This window comes from Salmo salar, chromosome 09, assembly GCF_965601325.2.
Source record: "Salmo salar chromosome 09, fSalSal1, whole genome shotgun sequence".
Taxonomy (NCBI): Eukaryota; Metazoa; Chordata; class Actinopteri; order Salmoniformes; family Salmonidae; genus Salmo; species Salmo salar.
This window is the reverse complement of record NC_138299.1, coordinates 144,243,697-144,263,958: the sequence shown is the minus strand read 5'-3', so window position 1 is coordinate 144,263,958 and position 20,262 is coordinate 144,243,697. Positions and strand designations below refer to the sequence as shown.

Genomic DNA, 20,262 nt, shown 5'->3' with positions numbered 1-20,262 from the left:
TCTATAGACAATCACGGACTACAAAAGGAACACCAGCCACGTCGCGGACACCGACGTCTTGCTTCCAGACAAGCTAAACACGTTCTTTGTCCGCTTTGAGGATTACACAGTGCCACCGACGAGGCCAGCTACCAAGGACTGTGTGTTCTCCTTCTCCGTGGCCGACGTGAGTAAGACATTTAAACCTGTTAACTCTCGCAAGGCTGCCGGCCTAGATGGCATCCCTAGCCACGTCCTCAGAGCATGCGCAGACCAGCTGGCTGGTGGGTTTACGGACATATTCAATCTCCCTATCCCAGTCTGCCGTGCCCACATGCTTCAAAATGGCCAGCATTGTTCCTGTACCCAAGAATGCAAAGATAACTGAGCTATCATCCCGTAGCACTGACTCACTTCTGTCATCATGAAGTGCTTTGAGAGACTAGTCAAGGATCATATCCCCTCCACCTTACCTGACACCCTAGACCCACTTCAATTTGCTTACCGCCCCAATAGATCCACAGACGATGCAATCGCCATCACACTACCCTATCCCATCTGGACAAAAGAAATACCTATGTAAGAATACTGTTTATTGACTATAGCTCAGCATTCAACACCATAGTACCCTCCAAGCTCATCATTAAGCTCGAGGCCCTGGTTCTGAACCCGGCCCTGTGCAATTGGGTCCTGGACTTACTGACGAGCCGCCCCCAGGTGGTGAAGGTAGGAAACAACATCTCCACTTCGCTGATCCTTCAGAGCCAGCCTTCTTCTTCAGGAAACAGCAGAGGGAGCACCCCCCTATCCACATCGACGAGACAGCAGTGGAGAAGGTGGAAAGTTTTAGGTTCCTCGGCGTACATATCACTGACAAACTGAAATGGACCACCCACACAGACAGTGTGGTGAAGAAGGCACAGCAGCGCCTAACCCTACCCTAACCTCAGGAGGTTGAAGAAATTAGGCCTGTCACCTAGAACTTTTACAGAAGCACAATCGAGAGCATCCTGTCGTGCTGTATCACCGCCTGGAACGGCAACTGCACCGCCCACAACCGCAGGGCTCTCCAGAGGGTGGTGCGGTCTGCACAACGCATCACAGGGGGCAAACTACCTGCCTGCCAGGACACCTACAGCACCAGATGTCACAGGAAGGCCAAAAAGATCATCAAGGACAACAACCACCCGAGCCACTGCATGTTCACCCCGCTATCATCCAGAAGGCGAGGTCAGTACAGGTGCATCAAAGCTGGGACCGAGAGACTGAAAAATAGGTTCTATCTCAAGGCCATCAGACTGTTAAACAGCCATCACTAGCAAAGAGAGGCTGCTGCCTACATACAGACTTGAAATCATTGGCCACTTTAATAAATGTAACACTGTCACTTTAATAATGTTTACATATCTTGCATTACTCATCTCATATGGATATACTGTATTCTATACTATCTACTGTATCTTAGTCTGTGCCGCTCTGACATTGCTCCTCCATATACTTATATATTCTCAATTCCATTCCTTAACTTAGATTTGTGTGTATTAGGTATTTGTTGTGAAATTGTTCGATATTACTTGTTAGATATTGCTGCACTGTCAGAACTAGAAGCACAAGCATTTTGCTACACCCTCAATAACACTGGCTAAACACGTGTATGTGACCAATAAAATTTGATTTGATTGCATAGAAATGACCATCTAGTTAGCAGTAACTAAGCCCACCTGCCAGTGTGATCTAATGGATCTTTGTCAGTAACTCTACACCCTACGCTGCTTTCTCACACACACACACACACACACACACACACACACACACACACACACACACACACACACACACACACACACACACACACACACACACACACACACACACACACACACACACACACACACACACACACACACACACAGGGGATTACTAAAATACTACCTCTATTGAGGACAATGGGCACAAACACAAAGTTAGTGACAACGTCAAAATGTATGCCAGAAATACTGCTACATATACAGTAGTGGGCTGGAAACACACACACACACACCCAGAGAAAATTGACTGTGTCAACCTTGGAAGTGACATTGGAAGAACAGGGGGATGGGACAGCACCATCAGAGGAGTGAAAGTAAAGGTGTCTGATTTTAGGACAGAAGAGGGAGGAGAGAGGGAGGGGACAAGAGGACAGGACAGGACTTTTAAGCAGTTTTGGATGATCAAATTGTTTCTTTAACTCCTTTCCTTCAAGACCACTAACAGGAGAAAGGTTAGGCTCCTGTGTGCCTACCTTCATGACAACAAAGAGGGTGAGGGTGACGAAGACGTTGACCTGGGGGTGTTTCCAGGCCTGGGAGTGGCTGTTGCTGTCAAACTCCTCGGGTATGCCCTGCTTGGACCACGTGTGGTTGTCCAGCAACGTCTCCAGGGACTCCATCTGGGTCAGCTGCATGGGGGAAACAGGAAGTGACATCATATCAGACAGATGGAGGGCTAAAGCCAGCAGGCATTTATGTAATTTTTTATATATCCCATATTGGTCCCTAGCTCCTACCCAAAGCATTGAAGCAGATATGAAAGGATTGGATAGGTATAAGCAACACAGCAAGAAATATTCCTTTCAGAGGGCAAGGAGAAGCTTAGTACTATCCCAATCTACATGAAGTGTCATGGGGTAGGTGCTAGGGGATAGGGTTGCAAAGGATCATACACTTTCTGGTAAATTTCCAGAATTTTTCCAGAAATTTTCCATGGGAAGTTAAGCCTGGGAATTTGGGGAATTTTGCTTAAATTCATCAAAAACGTTAGCTTGTAACAGTGAACTTATTGTGGGATACACAAGGCAATTCTAGGTCTTGTGTCATATGTTGGTTAAACTTTCACCAATTCAATGGAATTGCAACCCTCTGCATGCACAGTGCACTCTTCCATCACATGTATAGCTGATTCTCAAGATCTTGCACACTAATGAGATTGTCACGACTTCCGCCGAAGTCGGTCCCTCTCCTTGTTCGGGCAGCGTTTGGCGGTCGACGTCACCGGCCTTCTAGCCATCGCCGATCCACTTTTCATTTTCCATTTGTTTTGTCTTAGTCTTACACACCTGGTTTCACTCACCCAATTACCTGTTTATTATTTAACCCTCTGTTCCCCATGTTTGTTTGTGAGTGATTGTTTGTTGTATTGTGGTCCGTATTGTGGGCTTGGTTATTCTCTTGTATTTTGATGACTTTGAGTAAAGTTACTTTTATTTACTAATCTCTGCTGTCCTGCGCCTGACTCCTCTGCACCAGCTACACATAGATCCTTACAGAGATGCTATTGAGCCCACACTACTACACTGTCTGAGCCAAGAACTACGTGCTTTCTCGTTTTGATTACAATACTGGGTGGGGTGAATATTTTTTATATGACATACATGATTTTTTGTTAACTAGTAAATAGTAGCCTCCAGCAAAGTGTTACATTTTTCTAGCTTTTAACAATTTCTGCTAGTTAGTTTTTGCTACCATGTGGGTTTTAGCTTGCTTGAGCTTGCTAACTGAGAAGTGTTAATTCACCTGTTTCCATACATGTTTCAATTTAAAACATTTATCTTACAAAGGAGTTGTTTAATCTAACTGTTTAACTATTTATCTGTACATGGAATTGTATTTATTTATTTTTTACAATTTTTTTCTAATCTTAATGATTTTTTTATTGTTTAAGCACAAAGAAAAATTGCAGTTTAAACGTTAAGAAACTAAATCTATTTGTCACATCCCTAGCATCAACAACAGAACTACACCAAGAGTTTCACTCCCCCTCTCATTACAGAGAGAGGGAAGGAGGGGGGGTAGGGAGGCAGGAAGACATAGGAAGAAAAAAATGAGATGGAGGGAGAGACTGTGCCGCTATGTAAATGTGTGATTGTATGTATGTGTGTGTTAGGCCGGAGGAGCCGCTGAATTTTCTGCTGTTAATTGTTTTAATTTCCCAGATGAGAGGAATTTAAACAGAGAGGCATCTACATTAGTCACCCTAAACCACACACACACACACACACACACACACACACACACACACACACACACACACACACACACACACACACACACACACACACACACACACATAACCAATAGACACAAAGAACAACAGTACTTATCTGTGTTCCTAACTATCAACTCTCCTCTGATTTCACCTGTGTTATCCACAAAAACCCACTGGCCATGGTTTGGAACAGTGGAACTAAACTAACCTTGGCTGCCATGAACTGTCCGAAGCCGGGGGGAAATGTAAGCGTAGACACAAGCAGAGTGACCAGGGCTGGGTACAGCAGACGCCTGGGAGGGAGGGAGGGAGGGAGGGAGGGAGGGAGGGAGGGGGAGAGGCAGAGGAGAGAGAGAGGGAGGGTGAGAGAAGAGAAGGGAGGGATGGTGAGAGGAGAGGGAGGGAGGGAGGGAGGGAGGGAGGGAGGGAGGGAGGGAGGGGAGGGAGGGAGGGAGGGGAGGGAGGGAGGGAGGGAGAGAGAGAGAGAGGGAGGGAGGGTGAGAGAAGAGAAGAGAAGGGAGGGAGGGTGAGAGGGAGAGGAGAGAGAGAGGGAGGGAGGGTGAGAGAAGAGAAGGGAGGGAGGGAAGGGAGAGAGAGGGAGGGAGGGAGGGTGAGAGAAGAGAAGGGTGGGAGGGTGAGAGGAAAGAGAGAGGGAGGGAGGGTGAGAGAAGAGAAGGGAGGGAGGGTGAGAGGAAAGAGAGAGGGAGGGTGAGAGAAGAGAAGGGAGGGAGGATAAGAGGGAGAGCAGAGAGGATGTTTAGTCAAACTGTCCACAAACCCTTCACATGGCTGAGTGATATACAGAACATTACGTTAATTTAGAAGTCTAAGGATTGTTAATTCATCAGTCTGGTAGGGAGATGAGTAGACATCATTCATTAATAAACACTTGTCAAGATGAATGTCTTCATTTATCTCTGCTGTGGAGAGATCTGCATCACTGGAGCTAAATCTGTGTGTGTGTGTGTGTGTGTGTGTGTGTGTGTGTGTGTGTGTGTGTGTGTGTGTGTGTGTGTGTGTGTGTGTGTGTGTGTGTGTGTGTGTGTGTGTGTGTGTGTGTGTGTGTGTGTGTGTGTGTGTGTGTGTGTGGACACTGGGATACAGGTACTCTCTCTAGGACCCAGTAGGGGCCACTGTCTGATGTTGATGACTTACTTCTTCATGAGGAACTTTTTGATGGTCTTCTGGTTCCTGATTAACTGGACTATCTGTCTGTTCAGGCAGACAAACAACGCTCCGCCAAAACCACTGGCAATACTGTGGCGAGAGAAGAGGGGGAAGGGAGGAGTGGGGAGGGAGGAGGGACAGGGAGAGGGAGAGATTAAAAGGAGAAAAAGACGGGTGTAGAAAGAGAGAGAGAGACCAGTTTATATAAGCTTGTGTTTTAAGTAAGTACCCAGTATGTGTCCACTTTGTGGAAGTTACAGTAGGACAGAGAGACAGAGTTTCTCCAGCCACCAGAACTAAGTGGTAGCAGAGCCTAGAGCTGGGATGACGAATTGAAAATTACTGACACTCGCATGTTCAGTGACTTTGCTACACATCGTTCCTGTAGATTGTTCTATTTGGTCAATAGTAATAGCCTATACATTGTGTTGATTCCTGCTATGAAAGTATCTGCCTGTCCCGTTTCGCTGTCGACTGCTGTGGGAGACTCTCACTCCCTGACCCCATTATGCGAGGAGAGAGAGATGTACAAGTATACAGTGCATTCGGAAAGTATTCAGACCCCTTGACTTTTTCCACATTTTAAAATTGATAAAATAAAAAATTATCCTCATCAATCTACACACAATTGCCCATAATGATAACGCAAAAACAGGTTTTTAGACATTTCTGCAAACGTATTAAAAATAAAAACATAAATACTTTATTTAGATAAATATTCAGACCCTTTGCTATGAGACTCGAAATTGAGCTCAGGTGTAACCTGTTTCCATTGATCATCCTTGAGATGTTTCTACAACTTCATTGGAGTCCACCTGTGGTAAAATCAATTGATTGGGCATGATTTGGAAAGGGGTCAAGGGGTCTGAATACTTTCCGAATGCACTGTATGACCATTGATCAGTGCAGGCCGTAGTATGGTTTTGATGTGCTCGCAGAGCAGAACACGCCATTTTCAGTGAATAGAAATGGTCTACATCAAACTGGAAAGTTTTTTTTAGGACATTAACCTATATTTACTGATAGATTAATCAATTAGCCTACATGGCTATATAGCCAAAAATAAATCAGGTTACACATCAAAATATCAATCATGCATTCCCTGGATATGTTAGATGAAATAGGTGACTTTTTTAATCATAGGCTACCATCTCTGTTGTCCTACATGACACTGGAAAAAATGTGTCTAAAGCCCTGCCCCAAAAACATTCACTTTTTTGTTTGTTGTTGTATTTACTGTTATCAAGCAAATAGCTACATTTATCACGATATGGATTTTGTTCATATCACCCAGCTCAAAGTTCCCCCTCAGTTACAGCCAATTACTGTATATGAATGCTCATAAATTAATGTTCCTGCATAATAAATATGTCAAATACTCCTGAATAAATAATGAATAGATGATATTTCACTCTCTCTCCCTATCTCTCTCTCTGTCCGAGTTGACTGAATCACTGACCTACTTTCCAAAAAGACAGCAAGGCATTGGCGAGGGAGAGGTTACCGAAATACACACCTACAGGGGCGTGCATCACACACACAAACACTCTCTCTCTCTATCTCTCTCCCTATAGAAGTGTGATAAGACTGCTGTTTTGCTTGATTGTGAGTCAAAGCTCCACTCCTCAGATGGGTCTCTGGCTAACAGAGGCAACGGAGAGCTCACTGGATAATTGAGGACAACTTAGACTCACCCAAGGACAGCGAAGGCTGGGAGCTCCTGGAGGTCAAAGGGGAAGTCCTGACGGAAATTGGTTGGCAACAGAGCTGTGATGGTCACTGTGTAGGAGGGAGGGATAGAGAGAGAGAAATGGAGTGATTAATCGTTATCAAAATGTTTTTAAAGGGCTATATCAGTGTTTCCCAAACTCAGTCCTGTGGCCCCCCTGGGTGCACGTTTTGGTTTTTGCCCCAGCACTACACAGCTGATTCAAATAATCAACTAATCATCAAGCTGTGATTATTTGAATCAGCTGTGTAGTGCTAGGTCAAAAAACTAAACATGCACCCCTTGTGGTCCCGAGGTCTAATTTTGGGAAACACTGGGCTAAATACAGTACAGACCTTACCTTAATGTTTTATTAAGGCAATATACAGTATACACAGCAAACCAAAATTGGTTCTGTGAAAGTTCCCAGAACATTTATTATGTTGTGGAAAATGTTCTCATAACACAAAGACTGTCCAGTTGTGCTGATGATTATACAATGTTCGTATAAACCATTAGCCTGACATTGCAAGGATGTTACCAGAACACATATAGTCTGTTCTTTAAAGGTTTCCAGAATGTTTCATTAGGTTGTGGTAACAGTCTGGTGGGGACATTGTGGGGACATCACAAAAGATATGTGACCCGTTTCAGGAAACTAGGCGTATGTTGCGGGTCACTACTTCACACGAGAGCCATTTTAACGTAACCTTTTTTTTAATCAAAATGTGTTTTAGCCACAGAGCCTAGTTGGTTGAGCCACAGAAAAAGCAAGCAACCTTCCTGCTAGCCATGATTGCTGAGATAATGAGTGGGCTGGACATGCTGAGAGATGAGTTCGGATTGGTCTGCCATATAGCACACTTCTGTCTATTTGAGCTGGTTAGTATGTGTAGGTAATCTTGTCTAACGTGGCTTTTAAAAAAATATATTGCTTAGTAGAGCTGCATAAGTGTTGCTCTCCACTTTCTGGAGGACCGAGTCTTGAAATCAGTGGAATTAGAATATGATAGCTAAGGAGATGGAGAAAACACCTGTCTCCGGATTACATCTTCAAACTAAGGGCAACCATGGCACCCGTGACAGGGAGAAACATCCAACCATGATGTATACGTGTAAGATATTCATTTTCAGATATTACATGTTCTAATTTTGACAAAGTCATTTTCATTTCAAGTTAAAGTGTACTGTTAGCTAGCTAGGTAACGTTATGTGTATGATCTTTTTATTCGTATCTCAGAGGCATTAGCTTGGCTAGTTATAGCCTAATGTTAGCTAGCTAACATTGATCCTGGTTGGTTAGCTACCTGCAGATTCATGTAGGGTAGCAATGTCATGAGTTGGGATTATGGTTCATTGTTTGGCTAGCTAGCTAGCTACATGTCTTAACAAAAGACTCCACTATGCAAGTATCCATTTCAATAGAATGTCACCGCGACAACCACTGATAGACGTAGCCAGTAAATTCGCTCTGGCTATCTACTCCGATTTCAGACGGGTAAGAAAGTCTAGCTACATTTTCAGATATTACACATTTCTAATTTTGACAAAGTATTTTCATTTCACGTTAAAGTGTACTGTTAGCTAGCTAGCTAACGTTAGCTGGCTGGCTGGCTCGCTAGCTAATGTTACGTGTATGATCTTATTAGTTGTATCTCAGAGCCATTTGCTTTGCTTGTTATAGCCTAATGTTAGCTAACTAACATTGAACCTGGTTGGTTAGCTACCTGCAGATTCATGCAGGGTAGTAACGTCATGAGTTGTGATTATGGTTCAATGTTTAGCTAGCTAGCTACATCTCTTAACAAAAGACTCCACTGTGCAAGTGCCCATTTTAATAGAATTTCACTGCAACAACTGTTAGCCAGTTAACTTGGGTGCTTGACTGCTGTTGTTAGGACAGAACGTTTGGATCAACCCTTAAAGAGATTGGTGGAGCTAAAGATAAAGAGGGTGTGAACGATGCTGAATGAGTGTAGACAAAGAAGAGCTCTCCAGTACGTACCAAAACATTCAATTATTATTATTAGCCATTATCTCAAAAGTCTATCAACTTTAAAAGCAGAATAGCTTTCACACTGTTCCTCAAATGCAGTGCTTGATATACCATTTTGTATCTCTGTGTCTCTGCTTTTATCCAATGTAAAAAACACAATTTCAAATGTTGCTACATAAGACCGAATCAAGGCAGTCGGTCACATATGTTCCAAAAATAAAAACAAAAAAACTGTCCTGTTGTGAAGATGATTATATCATATTTATTTTAAGGTGCAAAAAATATTCACCTGATGTTACAGGAACCACATTTCTTTTCTTTAAAAGTTCCTTACACATTTCTTTAGGTTGTGGTAACATTGCAAGGACATGACAAGAGATATGTTCCCAAAACACAAAAACTGTCCAGTTGTGCTGATGATTACAATGTTTCTATTAGGTTGAAAAAACACTTGCCTGATGTTGCAAGAATGTTCCGATAACACATTTTGTATGTTCTTTAAAAGTCCCTAAAACATTTATTTAGGTTTTGGGAACATTGTGGGGATATGATGAGAGATAGGTTCCCTAAACACAAAATATGTCCAGTTGTGACGGCATACTTACAATGTTTGCATCAGGGTGCACAAAACATTCCCTCAATGTTCTTTCTATGTTCCCAGAATGATAAATTACCGTTTTTTTAAGTCCATTGAGGTTTCTTTCATGTGTCAGTGTTATCTTACTGTTGAGAACATTAGTGGAATCACATGACAATTTATTAAACATGTATTGTACAAACATAGCTTTTCTGTATGTTGTTGATAGTCTCAAGCGGAGATCGAACCTGGGAGATTTTGAGTGTTAACCCTTGAATGAATCCACTGCGCCACTGGGATGGGACTGACACCAATATGAAGCTGTTTACACTTTTACTCTGTGACTTCCAGGCTGTGGTCTTTGACTTTGCAAAAGAGAGGATAACTAAATCTAGGAAAAAATGATCCTCTATTATTTCTTACTCTACCAATCTTCTTTATACACTCAGTGGTTAATTTATTAGGTACACCCATCTAGTACCGGGTCAGAACCTCCTTGCCTCCAGAACAAACTGAATTCTTCAGGACATGGAAATGTTGCTTAATTGGTATCAAGGGACCTAACCTGTGCCAGGAAAACATTCCCCACACCAGTACACCACCACCAGCCTGTGGCAGGATGGGGTCATGGACTCATGCTACTTACGTCAAATCCTGACTCTGACATCAGCATGATGCAATAGGAACTGGGATTGCGGTGTTCCGTCTTGTGTGTTGGTGAGGGGACTGGGCGGATGAGGAGTGGAACCCGGTGTGGTCGACGAGGATCGTCGAGTTTTGCGTTCCGAGATGCCGTTCTGCACACCACTGTTGTAATGCGCTGTTATTTGACAGTTTGTAGTAGAGGTCGACCGATTAATCGGAATGGCCGATTAATTAGGGCCGATTTCAAGTTTTCATAACAATCGGTAATCGGTATTTTTGGCCACCGATTTACCAATTGAAAAAAAATATATAATAATAATAATAATATCATATTTTTTTTTTTACACCTTTATTTAACTATGCAAGTCAGATTAAGAACACATTCTTATTTTCAATGACAGCCTAGGAACGGGGGTTAACTGCCTTGTTCAGGGGGAATTCGGGGATTCGTTTTTGTGTCACTTCTCTTGCGTTCATTGCAAGCAGAGTCAGGGTATATGCAACAGTTTGGGCCGCCTGGCTCGTTGCGAACTAATTTGCCAGAATGTTACGTAATTATGACATAACATTGAAGGTTGTGCAATGTAACAGGAATATTTAGACTTAGGGATGCCACCCGTTAGATAAAATATGGAACGGTTCCGTATTTCACAAAAAAAAAAAAATATGTTTTCGAGATGATAATTTCCGGAATCGACAATATTAATGACCTAAGGCTCGTATTTCTGTGTGTTTATTATATTATAATTAAGTCTATGATTTGATAGAGCAGTCTGACTGAGCGGTGGTAGGCACCAGCAGGCTCGTAAGCATTCATTCAAACAGCACTTTCGTGCATTTTGCCAGCAGCTCTTCGCAATGCTTCAAGCATTGCGCTGTTTATGACTTCAAGCCTATCAACTCCCAAGATTAGGCTGGTGTAACCGATGTGAAATGGCTAGCTAGTTAGCTGGGTGCGTGCTAATAGTGTTTCAAACGTCACTTGCTCTGAGACTTGGAGTAGTTGTTCCCCTTGCTCTGCATGGGTAACGCTGCTTCGAGGGTGGCTGTTGTCGATGTGTTCCTGGTTCGAGCCCAGGTAGGAGCGAGGAGAGGGACGGAAGCTATACTGTTACACTGGCAATACTAAAGTGCCTATAAGAACATCCAATAGTCAAAGGTATATGAAATACAAATCGTATAGAGAGAAATAGTCCTATAATTCCTATAATAACTACAACCTAAAACTTCTTACCTGGGAATATTGAACACTCATGTTAAAAGGAACCACCAGCTTTCATATGTTCTCATGTTCTGAGCAAGGAACTTAAACCTTAGCTTTTTTACATGGCACATATTGCATTTTTACTTTCTTCTCCAACACTTTGTTTTTGCATTATTTAAACCAAATTGAACATGTTTCATTATTTATTTGAGGCTAAATTGATTTCATTGATGTATTATATTAAGTTAAAATAAGTGTTCATTCAGTATTGTTGTAATTGTCATTATTACAAATAAATAAATAAAAAGTTGTCCGATTAATCGTCATCGGCGGTTTTTGGTCCTCCAATAATCGGTATCGGCGTTGAAAAATCATAATCGGTCGACCTCTAGTTTGTAGCCTGTTAGCTTGCACAATTCTTGCCATTCTCCTTCGACCGCTCATTAACGATCTGTTTTCACCGCCAGGACTGCCGCTGACTGTATGTTTTTTGTTTGTCGCACCATTCTCTATAAACCCTATACGTTGTCAGACTAGAAAAGCCCAGCAGGCCAACCTGGCACCGACGATCATACCACCCTGAAAGTTGCTTAGGTTACTCGTTTTGCCCATTCTAATGCTCAATCGAACAGTAACTGAATGCATCGATGCCTGTCTGCCTACATGCCACGGCCACGTCTGTAGGAGGAGTGAACCATTTTCGTGTACCTAATACACTGGCCACTGTTGGGATGTTTTTATATTTATTTTCCCTACAAACTTAATTTCAGAAATCATGTAAAATTACTGCCTGGCAGACTGTGGTGAGATGTACATAGATGCGCATATGTTCTAAGACACATACTACTACTACTACTGTACTACTACTACAACCTCTCCCTCAATGTCAGCAAGACAAAGGAGCTGATTGTGGACTACAGGAAACAGATGGGGCGAGCACGCCCCCATCCACATCGACGGGGCTGTAGTGGAGCGGGTCGAGGGCTTCAAGATCCTCAGTTTCCACATCCCCAAGGACTAAACACAAGAGCGCCTATTCCCCCTCATAAGGTTGAAATGATTTGTCTTGGCCCCTCAGATCCTCAAAAGGTTATACAGCTGCACCATTGAGAGCATCTTGACTGGCTGCATCACTGTGGGTTCCGACAGAGATCATTGCGGCACGTTCAGCATTTTTCATGCTGTGGTTGGGAGCGGGGGCGGTCACATAAATACACATACAGGTCCAGTCCTGGCCGTTCTGCTGCACTAGGTGAGAGAAGAAAATTGACGCCTTCCTCCTATTCCCCACAAAACTAGAAAAGTCCTAGTAAGCAAATTGACATTGAAAAAACATCAAAAATATGTATTTTCCAGAAGTTGAAGTTAGGTTCATTTTAGAATCTGTGAAAGGTGAAAATACGTATTTTTCAGATGTTGAAAAATACGTATTTTCCTGATGTTGAAAATGCGTATTTTTCAGACGTTGAAAATATGTATTTTCTGGTCGTTGAAATCAGGCTCATTTTCAATTCTTAATGAAAGTTGAACAGGCATTCTTTCCGAATGTAGAAAAAACATATTTTCCAGATGTTGAAAATACAGTTTTCCAGATGTTGAAGGTTCATTTCCAGTTCGGAATGAAAGTTGAAATTAGGTCATTTATTGAACCAATCAAGGCTGGTCCAGACCCGACCAAATCTGAACCAAACATAAACGTTTATGATTGGTTCAGATTTGGCCTTCACCGGACCAAAAATCTATGTCAGAAATCAAGGCTGGTCTGGACTGGACCAAAAAAAGATGCCCAAAAGACATTGGTGTCAGTCCGTGCTTACTGGGGTGCAGCTTACAGTGTCGTCCCGCAATGGAATTTTATGAATGCCCATCCATCTGGTAGACCTACCGTTTGTAAAACACAAAAAAAAAAACGGACTGTCCAGAAAGGACCAGAAAAAGACATTGGCGTTGGTCTGTGCTTACTGGGGTCTAGCCTATAGTGTCGGCCGCAATAGAATTTTATGAATCTATGTTGTAGGACTAACGTTTATAAAACAGGCAGTTGCATTGGCTTTATTAGTTCTGATTCCTGTGACTAATCAATTTGGCTATTTAAGCTCTGAATATCAGCTACACAACTTTATCAAGAGTTATCCTCAGCCTATTTGCAATGTTTACACACCGGGAAATTCAGAAGTACGCCTTTTTTCTTTCTCCCTATGATCAGCTCATCAAAAATGGGATGAATACAAACTTTAAAACACTGATCATGACAATTTAGCCCATGGGGTAAAACTCCTGGACAGCAGACAGCATATGGTCCATTTTACTTTACTTTTCTGTACTGTTTTTAGGATATGGTGTTTAACATGTCAGCACATCTTTTATTTGATTGGGCGCCATTTAGGTTTGGCTATTTGCGTCATTTAGGTTAGGCTATATGATGGAAGAAACGTGTATGATGTAAAAAGTGTCTGTCTCATTACATTGTCATACATTTTATCTCCTGCCTGTAGGCTACATAAAAGGCTGCATACTCTTTTCTCTTTCATAGGCTATATCTGCTACATGATTTATGTTTGATTATTTTTTGACGGAAAGTTGGTGGAGCGCCGCAGCGATGAGTCTCTCCAACAGCACCCTGGAGAGGCACGCTGGGAATGGACGAGCAAAATATTTTGTGCCCTTGCCTTTGACAAAGTGGCCACTGCTTATCACAGTATGGCATCAGTGCTCACCTAAAAAGCCCATATGCCACTGGTTGAGAGAAATTGTCATTGTTTTGGGAAAAATTATGAGGTGTTATGTGTTGTTGGAGGTGCTGCTTGGTCAGTTTAACTCGGAAAATGCCATCTTCGTCAAGCTGCCACCATAATCCTGCCTAACGGGCGGGCCGGCCGGCCCGGTGCATATAAATCAGTCAAGGATATTCGTATTGTAACTAAATTTGGTACACGTTGCAAACATTGTCAAGACTCAACTTATGCAAGAGCATTCATGGTGGTGCTATAACGGGCACATCTCTTGATCTATTTGACTCAGAATGATGACATTTGGCACACATGCTCAGGGATATGAGTCTAACTAAACCACGCTATATCTCAGACACCACTGACCCGATACTGACGAAACTTGGGTGAATGATGCATCTTGCCATAGAGATCCTGCATTTACAATATTACACTAATTGGCCCAAGAGGGGGCGCTATAGTAATCCACTGTAAATTAGTCACACGAGATATCTCAGAAACAACTGGCCTGATTTTGGACAAAACTGGGGTGAATAATGCGTCTTGCCATAGAGCTCCATAATTTACTAAATTACACTGATTGGCCCAAGGGGGGCACGGCATCATTCATGGGGGAAGACATGTTTATTGTTGCCTTGTTTATTATCTATCCTGATTGCCTAGTCACTTTTACCCCTACCTACATGTACATATTATGTCAACTACCTCGTACCCCTGCACATTCACTTGGTACCGGTACTCCTTGTATATAGCCAAGTTATTGTTATTTATTGTGTTAATATTTTACATTTTTATCTGCAAATGTTCTTACTTTTTAACTCTGCATTGTTGGGAAAGGGATCTTAAGTAAACATTCTATGGTAAAGACTACACATGTTTAATTCGGCGCATGTGACAAATAAAATGTGATTTGATTACCATTCTTTGGATAATATCCTAATAAAATATAATGATTAACGAAGATTGAAATGCCATTTCTTTAAAAGTTTTGCAACTTCATATAATAATTTTACATTATACATCAATATAATGTGCCTTGGTTAGGGAGGTGACCAAGAACCCGATGGTCACTATGACAGATCTCCAGAGTTCCTCTGTGGAGATGGGAGAACCTTCCAAAATGACCACCATCTCTGCAGCACCCAACCAATCAGGCCTTTATGGTAGAGTGGCCAATTGGAAGCCACTCCTTAGTAAAAGGCACATGACAGCCCGCTTGGAGTTTGCTAAAAGTCAACCAAAGACTCTCTGACCATGAGAAACAAGATTCTCTGGTCTGATGAAACCAAGATTGAACTCTTTGGCCTGAATGCTAAGCGTCACGTCTGGAGGAAACCGTGGCACCATCCCAACAGTGAAGCATGGTGGTGGCAGCATCATGCTGTGGGGATGTTTTTCAGCGGCAGGAACTGGGAGACTAGTCAGGATCAAGGGAAAGATGAACAGAGCAAAGTACAGAGAGATCGTTGATGAAAACTTGCTCCAGAGTGCTCAGGACCTCAGACTGGAGCGAAGGTTCACCTTCCAACAGGACAACAACCCTAAGCAAACAGCCAAGACAACGCAGGAGTAGCTTTGGGACAAGTCTCTGAATGTCCTTGAGTGGCCCAACCAGAGCCCAGACTTGAAACCAATCGAATATAGCTGTGCAGCGACTCCCCAAATAAATAAGGCTGTAATCGCTGCCAAACTACTGAGGAAAGGGTCTGAATTTACTTATGTAAATGTAATATTTCAGTTTTTTATTTGTTATACATTTGCAAAAATGTCTAAAAACAGCGTTTTGTTTTCGTCATTATGGGGTATTGTGTGTACAGTAGATTGATGCTGATTTTTTTTTAAGGCTGTAACCTAACAAAATGGGTAAAAAGTCAAGGGGTCTGAATACCTTACGAATGCACTGCAGAACATTGTAGCAATGCTTTAAGAAATACTTCCATTATCGTTGAAGTTTGTTTTTAGAACAATTCTGGATCATCATGTCATAACCTTACAGAATAATTTTATAAGAGTCTCACGGGAATGTTTCTTGTTTGTTGCTATAGGATTTAGTAGTAATGTCTCCCTCAACATTAACTGAATATTCCAGGAATATTTCTTGTTTGTTGTTATAGATGTTAGTAGTAATTTCTCCCTCAACATTAACTGAATATTCCAGGAATGTTTCTTGTTTGTTGTTATAGGTGTTAGTAGTAATGTCTCCCTCAACATTGACTGAACATTTTGGAAAGAATACTGTAGGTTTAAAAATGATTCTAAAGTTTCTTCTTTAAAATATCAGACTTGATTTTCCCTAATGAAAAATGTATCAACCCATACAAAAATGTCCATTAATTATAATCCACTTATTAATGCACATTTCCTGTTGCTGCAAGATTATTTTCCTGCTGTGAGAAACTGGTCAAATTAAGATGCTATGCCTGGATAGGTGTCTCGGATATCCATTAATGTTAGTGAAATATTCCAGTAATGTTTTCTCAGAACTAATTTCATTGAATGCAGACATGATTGCTGAAGAATGTTTAGGAAACGTTATTGGAATAATCATGTCATAATGTCTCACCGTAACTTCATGAAAGCATAGTGGGAATATTCCCTGCTTGTTGTTACGCGTGTTTTTGATCAAATCTTCATCAACATTAGCAGAACGTTCACGTAATATATTCTCAGAACCATTTCTATTGCACTCACATTTTGTTGTGGCACTATGTTTTAAAAGTACTTGTACATTGTACCTGGAAACCTAATGAGAATGTTTGGGGAATGTTCTGCAGTGGTTGTTACAGATGTTGTGCACAACATTTTAGTGAACGTTATGAGAAAATTCCAAGTATAATAAATTTAAAACACCTTAAAAAACAACATTTGGTTATCAAAAACATTATTGGAATGTTTTTAGGATGTTCTCATCCTAATGTTCGATAAAACCCTAACTATAACATAAGTTAATGTTCTGGGAATGCTCCCAGTTTGCTGGGTACACATGTAAACATGTCTTACCCTCGTCTCTGTTCCACACGGCCAGGACTCTGTACATGAAGGCAGTGACGGTAGCAGCGAAGAACCCTCTCCAGTAGTTCCTCACAGTGAAGAACGTAGACATTGCCTCAATACTGAACAGCAAACCTGACACACACACGCATAGGCACACACACACACACACACACACACACACACACACACACACACACACACACACACACACACACACATTACTTAGAAACACACAGGAAGATTATTAGTAACTATGCCCCAATCAGGGGAGTGACGGGTGTAAGACTATTTCCAAGATAAATACACAACGAAGAGGACTAAAGGTCAAGAGCACTAAAGGTCAAGAGAGGACTATGGAAAAAGTGTTTTTTCTGTAATAGGGAATTATTGATCAATGGGTCAGAGACATGGGAGGAATTTGTCTAGGCATTGAGCCTGAAATAAGATACTTGTTATTTGGCCATTGGCTCAGTTTTATTGCAAGGAATTCTAATTGGTCAACCACAGGCTAGGGCTGGGTTATAAAACTACATCCTGTCCCTTTGTTCTGTGGAGAGAATCAATGAGGACAGGGGAGAATGAACATCTACCTCTCAGCATAACATCTATGATTTGTCCTCTTTGAATAAACCTATTTTTCTCCGCCTGATATGCTTTGGGGTCTGTGTTATTGAAGAGTAACATCAACTGCTAATTGTAAACCTTACAATCTCTGACCCAGCCAGTGTATCAGTCAGTGAGTGTTATGTTGGTGTCACTCACCTCCTACAGGGGCAGCGAAAACACAGCTCACCCCCACAGCACAGGCAACTGACAACAGCTCCATGTTCCTCGACTCATTCTGTAAGTACATAGGGAGAGGTGTGTTCACATTTACAGACACACACACACACACAGCCTGTGAGGTAGGCTGTTGTCCGGATGGATGTAGGCCTAGTAGTGTGGAAGGAGGCAGACAATGATGCTACGTTTTTCTGCACAAGGTCAGGGCTTTTATGAGCAAAAATGGGGAATAAATAAGCACAAAAAGTAAGCTACTACATTATTTACAAAATAATCAACAGGACGAAGAGCAATATCAACTGGATTTAAATCAATAAGTCAGCCCACTGACCTCCCCCAGGGCAGGCCTCAGTAATGCCTGTTCGCAATTAGCATGCACTGCAGCAAGTATAGCCCAACCTATACCTGTCACAGCTGTTGTGACAGGGGAAAATTGGGATAATGCATTTCACCATGGAATATACAATTTCACACCAACAGGTTGGTATGAACAGTTAAAACATTGCGCTCTCCAACGCACCTCCGTTTGCCTGTCACAACAAGGAAATATGAAGAATCCTTCTCCAACTACCAGGACAAATAAAGTAAGCATTTATATTTCTTTAGCTTTGCAAGAGCGCTAAAGTGTTTATTCCTAAACATGATTACTTTGTAGGTAATATTTGAATGAACAAATGCATGGATGGAAGAGTAATTCATGTGGAAGCGCAAACAAAAGCCATAAAATGCGGCATATTCATATACAGTACAGATACAACACAGAGAGGAGGGGGAAGAGAGAGAGGATGAGAGAAGGAGAGAGGCGAGAGGGAGCCGAGGGAGAGAAGGAAAAGATTAAGGGGAGACGGACGGACGATGTACTGTGGTTTAGTTGTGAGGTTAGGGTATGGAAGTGAAATACTGACAGAGGCATGTATAGTGTTGAAAGCTTATTAAGAACATATTGGTAACAATGTGGTAACGTGTGTGTGTACAGGTGTAGTTTACCTCATAGATTCCTCCAAACAGAGACATGAACTTGCAGAGAAGTGAAGCACCAAGACTGGCAATGTGAACAAACGGACTCTAGAGAGGAAGAGAGAATGACTTGTGAATTATTTCTTAAAACACTGGGTATAAAAAAAAGATTTGTTACATACTTAAAGAAAACCACATCACACTTAAACTTCAGTTTCACTCACGCCGGAATAAAAACAAGTCACATTTTGCCAAAAGGGTCCATGTAGTCCAGAGGTTTAAAACCCTCCAGGAGACTAACCTAATCCTGGTGTTGAGAAGCAACACTTCTCCCCAATACAACTAGCCTCTTTCTCTCTCTCCCTCTCCCTCTCTTTCTCCACTTTCTTTAACTCTCAGAGAGGAGGAAAGGTGTCCAGACTTTCTTTCTTTACCTCTGTTTCACTCCCTGTTTTTACACTCACTCATGACCTCTCTCTCTCCACTTTTCAAACTCTCTGAAAGGAGAGAGGTCTCCAGTCTTTTTCTTTCCAAAATGTATGCACTCACTGCTTACTGCAAGTCACCCTGAATAAGAGCGTCTGATAAATCACTAAAATATCAAATGTAAAAATGTTTCCCTCCCTGTTTCAACACTCAGTCATAGCCTGAACCCTGCTGCTGAAGTCACTGCTGGGCATCTGTCATTTATGCCACAACAGAGCAGAGTGGAGTAGGAAACTTTAAATGGAGCTGCAGTGTTATTGTCTAGAGGGAGAGAAGCTGGGGGAGGAGTCACCCTATGTGTCCTGTCATTTAAAAAAATGGTAATTTAACCCAAGCATCATCATTATATCCCTCTCAGGACAGCAGGCTCACCTGTGAATGCAATTGGTTTAATGCATTCACTGTCTCATACAGTATAATTAACACTCGCACACACATCTCACATGTACACACACACAGACACACACTCTTCTCAGAAACATGTGTGTACACAAACACCCTCCTCAGTGTGTTCCTATAAATCTCCTCTCCTCCAGTGTATCATTGACTAATCTCAGGTCTTTCAAGATTACAATGATCTCATTTTCTTTCCCTCTTCCACCCCCCGTCTCCTCTCCATCCTCCTTCATCCCCCTCTCCTTTCCAATCCACCCTCCTTCATCCCCCTCTCCTCTCCAATCCACCCTCCTTCATCCCCCTCTCCTCTCCAATCCCCTCTCCTCTCCAATCCACCCTCCTTCATCCTCCTCTCCTCTCCACCCTCATTCATCCCCCTCTCCTCTCCTCCCTCCTTATCCCCCTCCCCTGTCCTCCCTCTCCACTGTGACCAACAGGGTGGCCTGAGTGCAACGTGTGTGGCTGTATGACAGGGACACAGGACATGTGTAACCACAACCCTCTGTGTGCTTCACTGTAAGAACCCCTTGTCCTATGAATCACAGATATATTGATTGATTTTAGGAGTCTTCATGCCAGGTTGCGTCTGCTGGCTGTCAAATGGAGTGTGTGTCTGCA

The 20,262-nt window shown here is 42.2% G+C and overlaps 1 protein-coding gene across 1 annotated transcript in view; it reads right to left on the bottom strand.

Moving 5' to 3' along the window:
- LOC106613063 (chloride channel protein 2) overlaps window positions 1-20,262 on the bottom strand; it is a 106,181-nt gene that overhangs the window by 61,169 nt on the left and 24,750 nt on the right. The window contains exons 6-12 of the mRNA XM_014214947.3: window positions 18,793-18,870; window positions 17,785-17,863; window positions 17,029-17,154; window positions 6,864-6,948; window positions 5,158-5,259; window positions 4,211-4,295; window positions 2,261-2,416 (exon numbers count right to left, since the gene is read on the bottom strand). Of these exons, the coding sequence (XP_014070422.2) occupies window positions 2,261-2,416; window positions 4,211-4,295; window positions 5,158-5,259; window positions 6,864-6,948; window positions 17,029-17,154; window positions 17,785-17,863; window positions 18,793-18,870 (711 nt within the window). The remainder of the gene's footprint in view (window positions 1-2,260; window positions 2,417-4,210; window positions 4,296-5,157; window positions 5,260-6,863; window positions 6,949-17,028; window positions 17,155-17,784; window positions 17,864-18,792; window positions 18,871-20,262) is intronic.